Raw genomic sequence first — 16702 nt, forward strand, 5'->3', positions numbered from 1 at the left:
ACACACACACACACACACACACACACACAGAAAGAGAGAGAGACAGAAAGACAGGCTCTTCCTTTTCTTGCTGATAAATCTGTTGCCCCAAACACCCTTAAGCCTTGATGTTCCACTGTCTTAGTCAGGGCTTCTACTCCTGCACAACATCATGACCAAGAAGCAAGTTGGGGACAAAGGGTTTATTAGGTTACTTCCACATTGCTGTTATCACAAAGGAAGTCAGGACTGGAACTCAAGCAGGTCAGGAAGCAGGAGTTGATGCCGAGGCCATGGAGTGATGTTCCTTACTGGCTTGCTTCCCCTGCTTGCTCAGCCTGCTCTCTTATAGAACCTAAGAATTCCAGCACAGGGATGGCACCACCCACAAGGGGCCCTACCCCCTTGGTCACTAATTGAGAAAATGCCCCACAGCTGGATCTCATGGAGGCACTTCCCCAACTGAAGCTCCCTTCTGTGATAACTCCAGCCTGTGTCAAGTTGACACACAAAACCAGCCAGTACATCCACCTTACAGCATACTGCACACCGAAAGCAACAGTTGCTAACTCTAGACTGAAACCTCTGAACTGAGTAGAAAAGATCCCTCAGCTTCATGTTGCTTCTTTTAAGAAATTTGTCATAATAAGAAGAAAATAACACAAAATCATTCACAGAATGAATGGGGGAGTAAATTACTTAAGCCATGGTCTAAAAATGCATATTAGCATAGAGTCACTTGCTCACACAAGTGCAGCTGTCACCAACTTTAGTAACTCTAACACTTAATCTACTGTTTATATTGCATTTTCAATGGCTGCCCCAATAACAAGTTCCTCATCCTCCAATTCAGGATGCTCATTTTTTTTTTTACAGCCAAAAGCCATCTCTCTAAAACTCCAAGTAATAAAAATAAATAAAGCCCTGAAACATTCATTCATACTTTAAAAAGAGGAGATGGAAAGAAAAACAAAAGGGAAATGTGGCATGCTATAGTACTTGAGCCTAAAGTAAAAGGTTTTGTAAAATAAGCATCACATTCTAGCTATGTGTTAACATATATACATTTTTGAGACTCCCTATATACCTCATATTAGCCTCGAACTCACAGTCTTCTTACTTAAGTGTTCTGGATTTACGGCCATCTGCCACCACACCTGGCTAGGGATGTACTTTATTCTGCAACATTTTGAACTGTCACTGGAAAAAACACTTTGTGACTTCTATAACTTTCTCTAATTACACAGTACTTCCAAAGGTGAAAGTACAACTATCAATATATACAAGTTATTGAACAAAGGTATACTTTCCTAATATTCATATCAGGGGCTTCTTTTCAATGTGCCATTCTTTCTTTCTTTCTTTCTTTCTTTCTTTTTTTTTTGGGGGGGGGGGTTCCAAGCCAGGGTTTCTCTGTTAGCCCTGGCTGTCCTGGAACTCACACTGTAGATCAGGCTGTCCTCGAACTCAGAAATCCGTCTGCCTCTGCCTCCCAAGTGCTGGGATTAAAGGTGAGTGCCAAGACCGCCCTGTGTGCCATGCTTTCTTAAACCAGGTAGTTTTATGCAAACGAATACACAACTACCAATCCATCCAAGCTGTAACACTAACAAATGTGGCATTCAGCTGTTTTAAAAATGCTTTAATTAAATGGCCACAAATACGTATTGACAATAAAGCAAACTAAACTATAGATTAAAATGACTGTTCTCATGCCTTGTAAAAATAAACAAGTAAATTACAGGAGTGATAGAGATGATGACAAAGCTACAAATAGTCTCTTGTCAAATCACAGTAACTATATTATCTTCAATTTTTTTCCCAAAGCCAAAATAGCAAAGTACCCATTCAAAACACCAAAGAGCTTTTTTTTTTATTGGATTTCTATCAGAAATCTTCTAAAAACAATATGGAGCTATTTGATTATAATCTACCAGTACTAATGTTTAACAAATCTATTTATTCAAAGCCTGAGCACTGCCACTGATGCAGAATAAACTTCAGCATTTACAAAGAAGCACATAAATCTTACATATCAAATTCATATTTAAAAATACTTTTCCTGTATATCCCTTATAGAAAAAGCTTAATAGTAAAATAACTTACTGTCGTTTTAATGATGTATACATATGGCTAAATTTTATAGTACTAAAGAAACTGTCTCTCTCTGTATTGACTTCTAGTTTCTCTTAAATATTCAATAGCTGGGTATGGTGGCATATGCCTTTAATCCAAGCACTCAGGAGACAGAGGCAGGCAGGTGAGTCTCTTTGAGTTCAAGACCAGCCTGGATCTCATTGTGAGTTCCAGGACGGCCAGAGCTACATAATGAGACCCTGTGTTAAAGGAAAAACAAACTCACTCTCTCTCTCTCTCTCTCTCTCTCTCTCTCTCTCTCTGTCTCTCTGTCTCTCTGTCTCTCTGTCTCTCTCTCACACACACATATATATACATATATATACACATACATATATGTGTGTGTATGTACATATGTGCATATGCAATTCTAACACTTGAAATGTTAAGTGAAGATTTCAATTCTAAGGACAACCTGAACTATATAGTGAGACTCTACCTTAAAAATACATATTCTATAAATAACTATTCCAGTTGAATCTATGTGTTTTTCAAAGTAACAGTATTCTCAACATTTCAAAACCACCACCAGAAGTGCTTGAGTTATTGAAGTTCATCTCCATATAATTTACCTTTTGCCTGCCTTTAATTGATTGGCTACATACTGAAGAAGACCAGCAAGATCAATCGGGTATTTACGGAATACTGCACCACAAAAACTAGCCAGACCTACATGAAATAAAAAACAAAAATAGTTCATCAGACAAAAAAATATAATAAGTACAATTTCAACAAATTCAGTTTCTAAAGCAAAATGAGCTATGAATAATTTCTTAAAACATTTTTATTTTTATTTCATGTGTATACATGTTTATCTACATGAACATATGCATACCATGTTCATTATCAGGTACCTAAGGAAGAACTAGAAAAGGGTGTTAGGTCCCCTGAACAGGTGGTGTGCATGACTGTGAACTGCTATGTAAGTGCTGGGAAACCTGGTCTTCTTAAAGAGCAGCCAGTGCTCTTAACCAGAGCCATCTCTCCAGCCCTGTACATTTTGACTGTATAATTGAATGAAGTTTTACTATAGTAATAGCTAATATTTATTAAGCATATATAAGTAAGCACATTATATTGGTTATTACAATAATTGTCTTAGGTTAGTATAAGCCTACTGATGAGATAAATTGAAAATAGATGGGTCACATGACTTGCTCCTGGTCACAATACAAACTAAAGCAGTGATTCATACTATGCACCCTGACCAATTAGGACTTAATCATACAGAATACTAAGTAATCTCAAACAACTAAATGCCCACCCCTAAAAAGTTTTGAGTCAGAAATTATTCTTTACATCTAGGAACATACTACAGTTGTTCACAGCAAAAGAAACAGGTAATTTTGCTAAAAACAGAATGCTTTTTTGTAATATGTATGGGTGCCTTCCCTGCATGTATATTTATAGATCAAGTGTATGCCTAATGCCCACAAAGATCAGAAAAGGGTGTCAGATTCCCCAGAACTGGGGTTTAAAGAGGTTGTGAGTGACCACATCAGTTCTGGGACTAGAACCAGAGTACTCTCGAAGACCAGTCAATGCTTTCAAACGTTGAGTCACCCTGCCAACCTTAGAAAACCGATTTTAACCAAGTCTCTATTATTTCCTGGTGATGAAGTGAAGTCAAGAGGAAGATTATCTAATAATCTATAATATTTAACAGTTATTTGCTAATTTTGTAAATAGTTAAACCAAACTTAAGTCCTGACTTAAGGAGCTTAGAGTATAGTGGGAAATTCAGATTCATATACACTAGACAAGAAAAGAGTGTAATCTCTAAATAACAGTAAGCTAGAAAGAAAGGGAATGTCAGCTTCCAAATGCTTCCCCAAATTCTCCTATTTACATACTAACCCAGCCCAATCTCATTAAACTTTCCAGAATAGATGACACTCAACAAGTCCAGGGTAGAATGGCCAGAGACAACTTCCTCAAATTCTATCATAGTTAAAAAAAAAAAAAAAATCTCTCGAGTAAATCTCCATACAGACCCAAGGTCTCTGACACTTTGCAGAACAAGCTTAGTGGCTAGATAGCACTTATTTCTTGAGAACTAAGCACTGAAACACCTGGAAGCATAGGCAGGCAAATAAAGCACAGCAGTTACCACCATATCACCGACAGTACTACCATCGTGAGAAAAATCTAAGTACTTACTCTGAAGCCAGCTTGAGATGGTTGTGTCATCATGTTTCATTCTCTCCTTTTCTGGATTAGCTAAAGCTTCAATGATACAATCTTCCATACATTAAGGAAAAATTATCAGAACATCAGTAACAAAGACCTTTAAAGCCCCACATCTTCAGAGAGGAATGAAAATAGCCACCACACTCATTATTTAACAACCCTCTTTCCCATCTCCTAGCAAGTAACATTCCACCTGAGTCAACATGCTTGATAAAATGAGTGTTTTTCCCTTTATACAACACAAAGCACTAACATATGTGCATGCATACACATGCACACATACAAAATTTCCTCTTCAATACTTTGGTCTGACAACAGATCAGCCAATTGGACCAACTTTAGATCATTACTAAAGGAAGTCAGAGAAAAGTTAATCATTCAGCATTTAAATATAGGGACACATAAAATCTATATTTTGTTCCACATGAAAGGATACAGGCCAAGACATCATAATTCAAAGAAGTGAGGTATTTCAATGAATCCACTACAGGTGTTATTAAATTATCATATTTCTGGATTTGTGACAATATCTAGAAGATCAAGAAAGAGTAAGATGCATTAACTAAATAAAAAAATTTTCTATGCCAAGTAAGGTTTATACTTTTCTAAAATGAGAAATAATATAATCAAAGTGATTCTAGCCAGGCAGTGGTGGCACATGCCTTTAACTCCAGCACTCAGGAAGCAGAGGCACTATGATCTCTGTGAGTTTGAAGCCAGCCTGAGTTCAAGAACAGCCGGGGCTACACAGAGAAACCTTGTCTTGAAAACAAAACAAAGTGCCTCTACTGTTTTGCATTTATATAAAACATTTTACATTATCATTGCTATATAAAGTATTTTCCTAAGGCTACATTTTCCACCTAGGAAACAATTCCAAGAGGTTTAAACTTGTATTTTGTAATAGTAATGGCTAGTCCTGTTTTAAATGTTATTTAGAATCTTTCTAAAATGGACTCTGTGTCCCACCCGCCCCCCACCCCAGGTACATATTTTTTGTCTTTGTTGTTTGTTTTTCCAAGTGAAAGAGAAAACACGGGGTTTGGTAACTAAGAAGGTAGGGATGATATGGGAAGAATTGTGGGAGGGGAAAATATGATCAAAATACACTGTATGAAAATTTCAACAAAGATAATTTTAAAAAGAAAGTAACACTGCTAAAAGGGAATCAAAGTGAAACGCTATCCAAATGTTTCTAAAACCTAACAATAGTTCTGTTGTACATTACTATAAAACAGATCAATGTGTTAAATACTGTATATGAAAAGTTTTGTTTTTATCAAAAAGTGATATTTCATCTGCTTTTATTCTAACATTTTAAAATGTACTTCAGTTCATTTCCAATTGTACTGACATAAAGACAATCAAAAGGAAAATCTCTTAAAATAATATTAACTTCAAAACGTACATAATCAAACAAAATTGTTGGATTGCTGTGGCTCAGCTTGCCAATTTGTCTTCCTGAAGGCTTCACATTTTCCTTGGTTAGACGCCTACAAAGGGAAAGAAATGTCAAGGGTCATACTAAGTAGAATTATTCAGAATGCTGATAAGCTTTGCTGTACTATGTGGAAAACTCAAATACATCAAATAGATCCATGCAAACAATTGCATTTTCACCCACTCCGTAGCAAAAGGTTAACTCAATAAGGGAATATCAGAGGTTAAATGCTAGTTATCTACTAAGGATAAAACTCATTTTACTATATAAATACATGAAAACTTTTAAAAAAGAATCACATGTATTTTAGATTTACAAAGTTTCATTTATCAGTTCAGAAATTAGTTCTCTCATTTTCTTATTCAAGATACACAATTTTTTTTTTTTTTTTTTTTTGGTTTTTCGAGATAGGGTTTCTCTGTATAGCCAGACCAGGCTGGCCTCGAGCTCAGAAATCCGCCTGCCTCTGCCTCACAAGTGCTGGATTAAAGGAGTGTGCCACAAGGGCCCTGCTAAGAAGCACAATTTTTAAAATCAATAAATTATATTCCTTTCATGTTTTATTTCTTCTGTGATTAGCATATGTTTTCTAAGATTCTAAAAATCTGTATCAGTGAAATCCTAATACATAATTATTACCCAAAATGTGAAGCTTTTTTGGAGATGGTTACATAATAAACGCAGAAACTCTATAAACAACAAAAAGTGAACAAATCAAAGAAGCTTTCTAAAAGGAATGTACATCTAGTATCACTAAACATTCAAAAATACATAATGAAGTAAAAGTAAAGTACAAGTTCAATTTGTAACTCAAGGAATGTAACCATTTTTAAAGTAATAATATAATTATGTTATGAAGCTTCTTGTGATAAAAGCAATCCAATAATTAAAATGATGTAATTAATCATCAGCTGCTTCCCCTTCTTGTTTCCTATAGCTCAGTTTCTCCTGTTCCCTGCCAATGGAGAAAAAAGACCATTGGTTTTAAATCTGAAACCATATTCACCTCGGCCTTTAACTTAGCATGACCCTTCCCTATTTTGAACCCTGCTCCAGGTGGTTCTCCTACTTGTCACTCACATAAAACTGTATACTTTTTATTCTATTCCATTTGTCTTTATTACCTTGAAGAGAAAATAAGCAGAATTAAATATTCTCTTGATGATGTCCTACCTTCAAACTATCATAATGTCAGACATAAAACACAATCGATGAGCAGTTGAAGAATGAATGACTTGAAAATTATAAAATTATACAAATACTATACTAATACAAATACTATACTAATATAGTATGTAATGTAAAAAGTTGTGGCAAATTCATAAAGTTTGGTGCAACAGCTAAGCTACAGTTAAAATGTAACAAAAATCCAAGTATATTAAAAAATTCTACATATATTGTTCTACATTAAATAAAAATTTGCATTCATGTATACATTCATTCATATTAATCCTTACTATGACAAAGCACTAAATATTGGGAATATAAAAATGAAAAGCAGTTCTTGCTCTCAAGCCTAGCCTAACTAAAGAAAAAGATTTAAAACCATGTTTTTTAAATTTCTGTGGCTTTATTTTTCCGTTTGTTGATTTTTCTGACACAGTCTCATCTCAGGGAGTAAAGACAGGAATTAAAGTCATTATCCCCTGCCTCAGATTCCCAAGTACAAGAAATAGAGAAGTATGCTATTATTCCTGACAAATTTATTTTTTAAAAAGGTAACAAATTTGAGAATAGCACTTATATCCAGTCAATAATATTAAAAGTATAATTAATATATCCACATCACCTTATATACATACTTGGAAGGATAAATAAGAATCTAAATACTGGTTACTTTACTTTTCTGGGAGAGAATTGAGTGTGTGAAGAACAGGATGTACACCTTCAAAAAATATGTGTATTTTGTAAGGGCACAATATGATGTTTTTAATCTATATAAGCATTACAGAATAAATCTGTCAAGCAAATTGTTAGTTTTTCATCTCAAAAAACTTACTTTTTTATTGTGATGTGAATCTTTAAAACATAGTCTCCAGGAAATTTTACAATGGACATTATTATTATTGACTATGGTCACCACGAAGTGTAATATGTAACTAAAATTTATTTCTTACATCTAAGTAAAATCTTGTATCCTTTGGTCAACATTTTTCCTTTCCTTCAAATCCCTCTTTTCCCCAATAATTCTCCTTCTACTAGTGTCTTTTTTCACTTTAAAAAAGAAGGAAATTCTGTCTTTCACAACATGGACACACTGGAGAACACCATGGTACCTGAACTAAGCTGGGAATAGAAAGAAATGCTATATAATAATATTTGTATATAGAATCAATATATTCATTCATCTGCTGGTTTTATATACTTACAAAAAGAAACACTATCATAGTAATGTGCACAAGTAGAATGCTAGCATAATTTGCCTAAGATGTACTGGTGGCACAAATCAATTCTGTTTGTCAGTATGTGCTGTGGAGGCTTTGGAGAGCTGGCACTCGTGCACACTTTCTAAGATCAATCACCAGATGGATAGGGAAAAGCAAGCTAAGGGGAAACTTGTACAAATAAAGAAAACAAAAAATACATACAAAAGAAGTAAAGCTAAGGAGAGCATGGTGCATTTGGAAACAAGTAAGTTCAGTACAGCTTTAGGTGTCATCATTAGAAAATGAGGAAGGATGTTTGGTAGGAAAGATCAAGAACTATCTCTCACATTACCATGCCATAAAGCTTGACATACAACCTGCCAAGTATTATCAAATCACCCAAAGATTCTGAAATAGGAGAGTAATTCAAGCTACTATACTAGTCCAGATAAAAGAATTTAGGTTGTGGTTACAGAGTAAAGAGAATAAAGAAGACTAGTAATAAGTATTATTTTAAAAAAGCTCTCAGCTCAGTGCCTAGCACAAGTAGTTTATGTGTGCATATTTGAATGACCTGATCATACGTATATACAGATATATACACAAAACCTGATTTGATTGCAGCAAGATAGAAACTGTGGGGCTGGAGAGATGGCTCAGCAGTTAAGAGCACTAACTGCTCTTCCAGAGGTCCTGAGTTCAATTCCCAGCAACCATATGTTGGCGCACAACCATCTGTAATGGGATCTGGTGCCCTCTTCTGCTGTGTCTGAGGAGAGCTACAGTGTACTTACATAACATAAAATTAATAAATAAATCTAAATAAATAAATAAGAATTCTGCTACTGCTAAACACGATCGTCCAGTGTCCTTTAAAAAAAAAAAAAAGAAAGAAACTATAGGCTTCTGAATATAATACTCCCTCGGGTTCATCAAACTGAAAAGCCTCTCCAGCAATAATTTCTTCCCCTATTAACTTAATTAGATCATTCATTCTGTCTACTGTCCATTATACACCAAACTATGGCCATGTTCATGCCTGTTTTCCCAGTAGCCAATGTCCAAAGACAATGTCACTGGGCAAAAACAGTATCACTGCAAACTATTATACTTAGTGAAACCAAAGAAAACATAAATTTAATTAGAATAACTGTAAGTGAGTTTATAAAATGTTGGACAACTGACAAAATTCTTGTTGAAAACAAATGGGGAGGAGCTACAGAAAGAACCCAAGGAGCTGAAGGGGTTTGCAGTCCCATAGGAGGAACAACAATATCAACCAACCAGACCTCCCCAGAGCTCCCAGGGACTAAACCACCAACCAAAGAGTACACATGGAGGGACCCATCTCTCCAGCCACATATGTAGCAGAGGATGGCCTTGTGGGACACCAATGAGAGGAGAGGCCCTTGGTCTTGTGAAGGCTTGATGCCCAGTGTAGAGGAATGCCAGGACAGGGAAGCGGAGGCAGGTGGGTTAGTGAGCAGGGAGTGGGGGATGGGATAGGGGGGTTTTCATAGGGGATAAAATTTGTAATGTAAATAAAGAAAACCATCTAAATAAAAAAGAAAATAGAAGAGTTTTTAGTATCTAGACTAATACTCGCATAAAGTATACAATTTTTATAAGCTTCTAATAACTTATAAGAAAGTAGAATGAATATCATCCTTATGCACAGAGTTTGATTCCTGGGACACACATGAAGTAAGGAGAGAACCCATTCCCACTGTTCGGACCTCCATGTGCATGCCATGATATACATACACCCACACCTACCCCCCCATGCACAAACATAAATCTAAAAAAATGTAAAAATAAAACATTAACTTATAATTTAAATGAGCTAACATAAAAACTAACTCATTCTAGCTGCAATATGTAATCAGCTATAACTTTAAGAAATATTCATAAGCTTTCTCAAAACTGACACACTACACAAAATACCTGAAACAAAGCAAATTCTATCCAGACATATTTGAGGTAAATATAAAAAAAAAATTAAACTTACTTCATGATATACTTGGCTCTGTCTATTGTTTGAGCTTTAACTTTTACTAAAAGTGGGTGACCATTATAAGTTTCATTCTTCCACTGGCCATATAGACGATATCTTTAAGAAAATGAGGTAAAAATTTAGAAAATATGAAATGCTTAGAAGTTAACATAGTAGAATTAATAGGGGTGAACAATCTGAATAAGTATTTACCTGTGCTGATAGGGAAATGTCTTAAACATTCCCCACAGCTCCTCAGACATGCAAGCATTGCAGTCCATCAAAGAAAGAGACGGAAGTAATACCTGGTCAGTAATGCTAAGCAAACAGCTAAGGATAATTTCCTAAAAAGAAAATAAAAACAATTATTTCATTACAAGGCTTATTTTAATACATTCTCAAAATAGGGATAAGTTTTAAAACAATTATTATTTTTAAATGAGACACACACACACACTCCCTACCCTATCACTGTCTTTCTCCACCTAATGAGGTAAAAGAAGCAGAGACAGGCCAGGCAGTGGTGGCACATGCCTTTAATCCTAGCACTTGGGAGGCAGAGGCAGGAGGATTTCTGAGTTCCAGGCCAGCCTGGTCTACAGAGTGAGTTCTAGGACAGCCAGGGCTACACAGAGAAATCCTGTCTCGAAAACACCAAAAAAAAAACAAAAAAAAAAAAGCAGAGATGGTAACAAGGCAATGAGAGGCTTAACCTTTTTCCTTATACAGTATGAAATCTTCAAAAAGAGGATATTAATCTGCCATTACAAAGAAAATTACCTCCATTTACAAAGAAAATGTTCAATGAGTTGCCAAATCCTGTACTGAGCATATAAAGTATAAAGTAAGTATTTCTAAGGATAGAGAAGTCTTGTTCACAGTAAAATATTTGGCATGCTATATCCTGACAAACATGCCCATTATTTATTTTTTCAGTCTCTTACCGTTTTCTCTTTATCTTCTTGTTTGCTTCCATCAGACTGAAACTAAAATTTAAAACAATGTTAGAAACTTGATCACTGCCTTAGCTTATAATCTGAAAAAAGTTATATATTAGTTGTTTGCCTTTTATATACATATACATTTGAAATAACTTATCACTTATAACTTAATTGAATAAATATTTCAAATTTCCATGTATATTTTTAATCTCTACATAATTTTTTAAATTCATAAACTTTAAGTATAAATCTGAGGAGGAGTGTTATTCCTGTATGTATGTGTGTGGGGGGGGTGGGGGACGGGACAGAGACAGAGACAGAGAGACATGGTCTCATGAAGCCCTGGCTGATTTCCAAATCTAGTCCAGGTTGACCCTGAACTTTTGATCCTCCTGCATCTACAAAGCATAGAGAACTGATGCTTTGTAAAATCAATAAAAATCAAATACTGATGTAACCAAAAGTCAAAATTAAGGAAATGAACTTTAGTTGCATTATAATTCACCACTACCAAAGCACTCAACAAAACGTAAGTCCAAAATATTCAGGACACTGCTGACAATAGCAAAAAAAAAAAAAAAAAAAAAAATCACATCCTGGGATCCTGGGTCTGTACTATCCCAATACAGGCTGAACCTTGAAGTGACTTGTTTGACAGCGCTGTCTTAACAAGAATACTCTGAAAGCTAAGCAGAGTGGCTCACTCCCTTAATCTCAGCACTTAGAAGGCAGACCTCTGATAGACTGACATCAGCCTTGTCTACACATAGTGAGTTCCAAGGCAGCTGGAGCTACACAGAGGATCCTGGTCTCAAACAAACAAATGAAAAAACAAATGTTAGTGGTGTCTACATGTATAGGTGTATAAAGGTAGAAAACCAAAAGTACAAATAAAGAACTGATACCTAAGGACAATCTAGACATGAAGGAAAGGCCTAGTTCAAAACTCAAGCATAGGAAGGAGAAAGCTAGGATGCAAGCACAAACATTCTGTATGCTTCTTAGTAGGTTATTAGAGGCATCTAAGTGCTTTACTTTACCTAACAATAATTCGAGATGCATGACAACGTATTTCCTTTTTCTAATTGGCAGGTTCAAGAAAATATGGTTCTCTTTCACAGATACAGCTGAGTCAACATGTATTTTGTCAGCAAATAAGAAATGCAATTATAGAAGAGTGGCCTGGCAGAAAAAATGAAATGGCTATTGTTTGTTGCTGTTTTCTTTGTGCAAGAGAACTGGCAACTCCTGTAACATATAACATATAATGGAGGCAGAAATGAAGATAGGCCATAAATAGAAAAACTAGGCTTTATTGTTTATTACCATTTAAGGCAGTTAGGATAGCCCTTTTCCTACTACACCGAGATTTAAATGAGCTTAATTTTCATACTGACTGACTTAGCTGGTTTGCTTCCCTGAGTAACTCAAGTGAGTTGCAAATGTCCATATGTTGATTTTTGATATTCCATAAGCAAAAAAAGTTTTTTAAATATGGAAAACAAAACAAAGCTACCTAGGAGAACACTAAACCTTCCTATCAAAAATTGATTACAGCAAGGATTAAACAGAAATAATCAGGGGGACATGCAAATCACAAGCAAATTTTTAAAGATAAATACATTCTACCATATATATATATATAGATAGATAGATAGATAGATAGATAGATAGATAGATAGATAGATATATCTTCTTTTTCTTTTAGTTCATTTTTAGACCAGGGGTAACATAGACTACTCAATAGTCAATGCCACCATGAACACCATGCTGAAACAAAAGAGAGACACAAGGAAGTAGGTCCAAGGGGCTGTTATTTACCAAGTACCATACACTGAGCTTTTGAACACACAGCATAAATATAGTTTTTAAAAAGCTGAGGAAATGGAGTATATTAGTTCCCTTACTTATGTGTATAGCACATGATCCCAGGAATAAGCAGTGAGAAATCAAATATCATGCTAACTACCTGACAGAACAAAATAGTATAAGACAGCATTTGCTACATCCTGAGCTTTAACAAAACAAACAAACAAAAAAAAAACAAACAAAAAAAAAACCCCACACACAAAAGTAACAGCTTCTTACAGGTTAGCAGTATCACAAATATTTTCAAATGTTACTTTAGTTTTTTACATTTGGAACTGTTCTTTCTTGAAATTAACTTCAAGGATTGTTGTCCCAAAACAAATACTTGAGGGCTCAGCAGTAAAGAACACTTCCTGCTCTTGCAGGAAATAACCAAATAATGAGCTAGACAGAATCACAAATGGCCATTTCTTGCCACCAAATGAATTTCCAGTACTGGGATTGGATCCTTTAGAGTCCCATAAAAATCCCCAAGCAACCCAGGCTGTTGGCAAGAATATAGGTTGTTCTCCACAAAGCAACAGTATGTCTTCATTGCTAAAAGGAGTATCTACACAACTCACTGAACATGGAGAAGTCAAACTAGTACCTAAATAGAGCCTTCACCTCTACATTTTAGTGCCTTTAGCACAGGAATGAAATCTGTAAACTACCAAAAGAGAATCAAACACCATCTCAGTCACAAAGCCATTGATATACAATGGTGTCCGGTATGTAAGATATGCTAGTACAATGGAACCAGCACGGGTGATGAAGAACCAAAGACTTAATAGAATAGCTCAGGGACTAGGGTTAAACAAATACTACTGGTCTTAAATAAAAAAGCAATAAAGTGACTCCTAATGGCATTCTGCTATACTCAACTGCCTTTTCAGCCATCATCAGAGATGCTTCTTCCTCCAAGAGATAGGGACCAATACAGAGACCCACAGCCACACATTACACAGAGAGTGGGAGAGCTTAGAATACTCAGTCCTAAAAGCAATGTCTACCACAAATCCCTCCCCTCAAGGATCAGGGAATCCTGCAGAAGAAGAGGCAAAAAGAGTGTAAGAGCCAGAGGGGATGCAAGACACCATGAAAACAAGGCCCTCTAAATCAACATGATCAATGTTCATATGAACTCAGAGACTGAGAAGTATGTATGGGTCTGCACCAAGTTCTTTGCAGATATACTATCGCTTCAACTTTAGTGTTTTTATGAGATTCCTGAGTGTACAAGTAAGTGTATCTCTTTCATGTGCCTTCTCTTGGGCTCTTTTCCTTCTGTTTGTTTTGTCTAATACTGATGTGTTAGTTTTTGTTTTATCACACTTTATTTTATTTTGTATTATTATTATCCCTTAGAAGCCTTCGTTTTCTAATGAGAGAAAGGAGGCAGATGAGGATGGGAAGGGAGGGGAGGAGGACTTAGGAGAAGTAGGATGAGGGAAAACTCCAATCAGGGTATACTGTGTGAGAAAAAAAATCTATAATTTCAATAAATGGAAAAAAACAAAAATAAAATGTTTTTAAAATATTACAATAAACCAACTTCTTTGTATGCTAATAAACATAAATACATAAATATTTGAAGTAAGATACAACTCATTAAGATGACCAAAATTTAAATATTATAATACTATATGTCATTGAGGGTGTAGAGCATCTAGAAGTCTCAAATAATTGTTCTCAAAAATGTAAAATACTATCAACATTGCCAACACTGTCAAACAAGTTTTCTAATTTTTTTCCTTGTTTTTCTTTTTCTTTTTCTTTTTTTTTTCTTTTTTGCTGTTTTAAGAGAGTGTTTCAGTATGTAGGCTTGGCTGGCCTGACCACAAACTCATATAGAAATCTGACTGCACCTGCTTCATGAGTCCTGAGCTTAAAAGTATGCACCACAACACCCAACAATTTAACACTTATACTAATCAATCCCACTTCTGGCAACACAAAAACATGCCTCCCAAAAGTATAGCTATTCACAGAAATAACCTAAATATTCATCACCTGGTGAACATATCAATGACTCTGTTTCCATATAATGAGATATTATTACTCAGCAAAAGGACTACTAACACACGCGATAAATAACTTGAATGACCAAAAACAGAAGTGAAAGAAATCAGAAAAGAGAATATATAATTCTATTTACATGACATCACAGAAAAACCAAACTATAATGACAGAAAGCAGCAACACAGGGGAAAGTGACATAAGTGGCAGAAGATAACAGCATATGTGATGAAAATAGTCTACTAATTATTTGTGGTGATTATGGCAATGGGTATAAGATAGATAGACAGACAGATATACAGACAGACAATTTATTAGAAGTTTAAAATTAAGCATCTAAGGCTGAAGATGTTCTATCAAATGAACATTCTATGACACATTTTTTTTTTAAAAAATAGTCTGTTTACAAATGAGGGAGCAGCATTGCTGGTACCATTCAATTTCTTGGTTTAGGTGGTAAACACATGGGTGTTTAGTTTTAAAAGGGCACTGAACTGTATATTAACAATTTATTTTTCTGTCATATAATTAATTTTAATAAAATTTTCTTAAAAAGAAAAATGAGCTGGGAACATAGCTCCACAGTACACCACACACTTAAAACACACAATGCCCCAAGCTCAATCCTTAGCCCCCAAAATAAGTAAAAAATACAATAATAGGCCCTGAGCAGTTTGAAGTTAGAAAGCCTCCAAACAATTAATAGTAATGATTCAAAACTGCATGAAAGAAAATCCATAGAAAACAGGTAAGGGGAAAGAAATATAAGCAGAAATGCAAGTTACAATGGAAATCAGGATTTTCAGAGACAAAGTTTGGAGCAGAGACTGAAGTAAGGACAATCCAGAGACTGCTCCACCTGGCGATCCTTCCCATAAAAAATTATCAAATCCAGACACTATTGTGGATGCATGCCAACAAGTGCTTGTTGACAGGAGCCTGATAGAGCTGTCTCCTGAGAGGCTATGACAGTGCCCGACTAATACAGAAGTAGAGGCTCACAGCCATCCATTGGACTGAGTACAGGGTCTCCAATGAAGGAGCTAGAGAAAGGACCCAAGGAGCTGAAGGGGTTTGCAGCCCCTTAGGACAAACAATAATATGAACTAACTAGTACCCTCAGAGCTCCCATGGACTAAACCACCAACCAAAGAGTACACATGGTGGGACTCATGGCTACAGCTGCATATGTATAGCAGAGGATGGCCTTGTCTGCCATCAATGGGACGAGAGGCCCTTGGTCCTGTGAAGGCTTGATGACCCAGGGTAGGGGAATGCCAGGACCAGGAAGCAGGAGGTGAACAGGGGAAGTTGGTGAACAGGGGAAGTGGGGAGGGAACAGGGGGTATTTGGGAAGGGAAGACAGAAAAGGGGATAACATTTGAAATGTAAATAAAAAATACCTATTTTAAAAAAAGGAAATCAACTAACATGCTCAAGAGGGCACAACATCTGTCCCAACACCGGGAATAACTGGGACCAGCAGGTCCTAGGCACACAGGAACTCTGTCACCCCAGTGGCTCAGGTTCCTTCGGGTCCCACAACACCCAGAGGAAGTTCCACTCCCAGGCGCTCTAACACACCCAGGATCAGAGGTGAGGAGGACATAACATCTGTCCCAACACTGGGAATAACTGGGACCAGCAAGTCCAGGCACACAGGAACTCCGCCAGCCCAGGGGTTCAGGTTTCTTCCAGTTTGTCTGAGCTGGTGTCCTGATCAGACCTTGGGCGCAAGCTCTGCAGCCAGTCCCACAACACCCAGAGGAAGCTCCACTCCCAGGCACTC

The 16702-nt window shown here is 36.1% G+C and overlaps 1 protein-coding gene across 1 annotated transcript in view; it reads right to left on the reverse strand.

Moving 5' to 3' along the window:
* Thoc2 (THO complex 2) overlaps positions 1-16702 on the reverse strand; it is a 119047-nt gene that overhangs the window by 38707 nt on the left and 63638 nt on the right. Inside the window, exons 14-20 of the mRNA XM_031372621.1 lie at positions 11050-11091; positions 10319-10449; positions 10121-10222; positions 5714-5798; positions 4742-4835; positions 4276-4356; positions 2688-2784 (exon numbers count right to left, since the gene is read on the reverse strand). Coding sequence (XP_031228481.1) covers positions 2688-2784; positions 4276-4356; positions 4742-4835; positions 5714-5798; positions 10121-10222; positions 10319-10449; positions 11050-11091 — 632 coding nt within the window. The remainder of the gene's footprint in view (positions 1-2687; positions 2785-4275; positions 4357-4741; positions 4836-5713; positions 5799-10120; positions 10223-10318; positions 10450-11049; positions 11092-16702) is intronic.

Source organism: Mastomys coucha, chromosome X (genome assembly GCF_008632895.1).
Source record: "Mastomys coucha isolate ucsf_1 chromosome X, UCSF_Mcou_1, whole genome shotgun sequence".
Taxonomy (NCBI): Eukaryota; Metazoa; Chordata; class Mammalia; order Rodentia; family Muridae; genus Mastomys; species Mastomys coucha.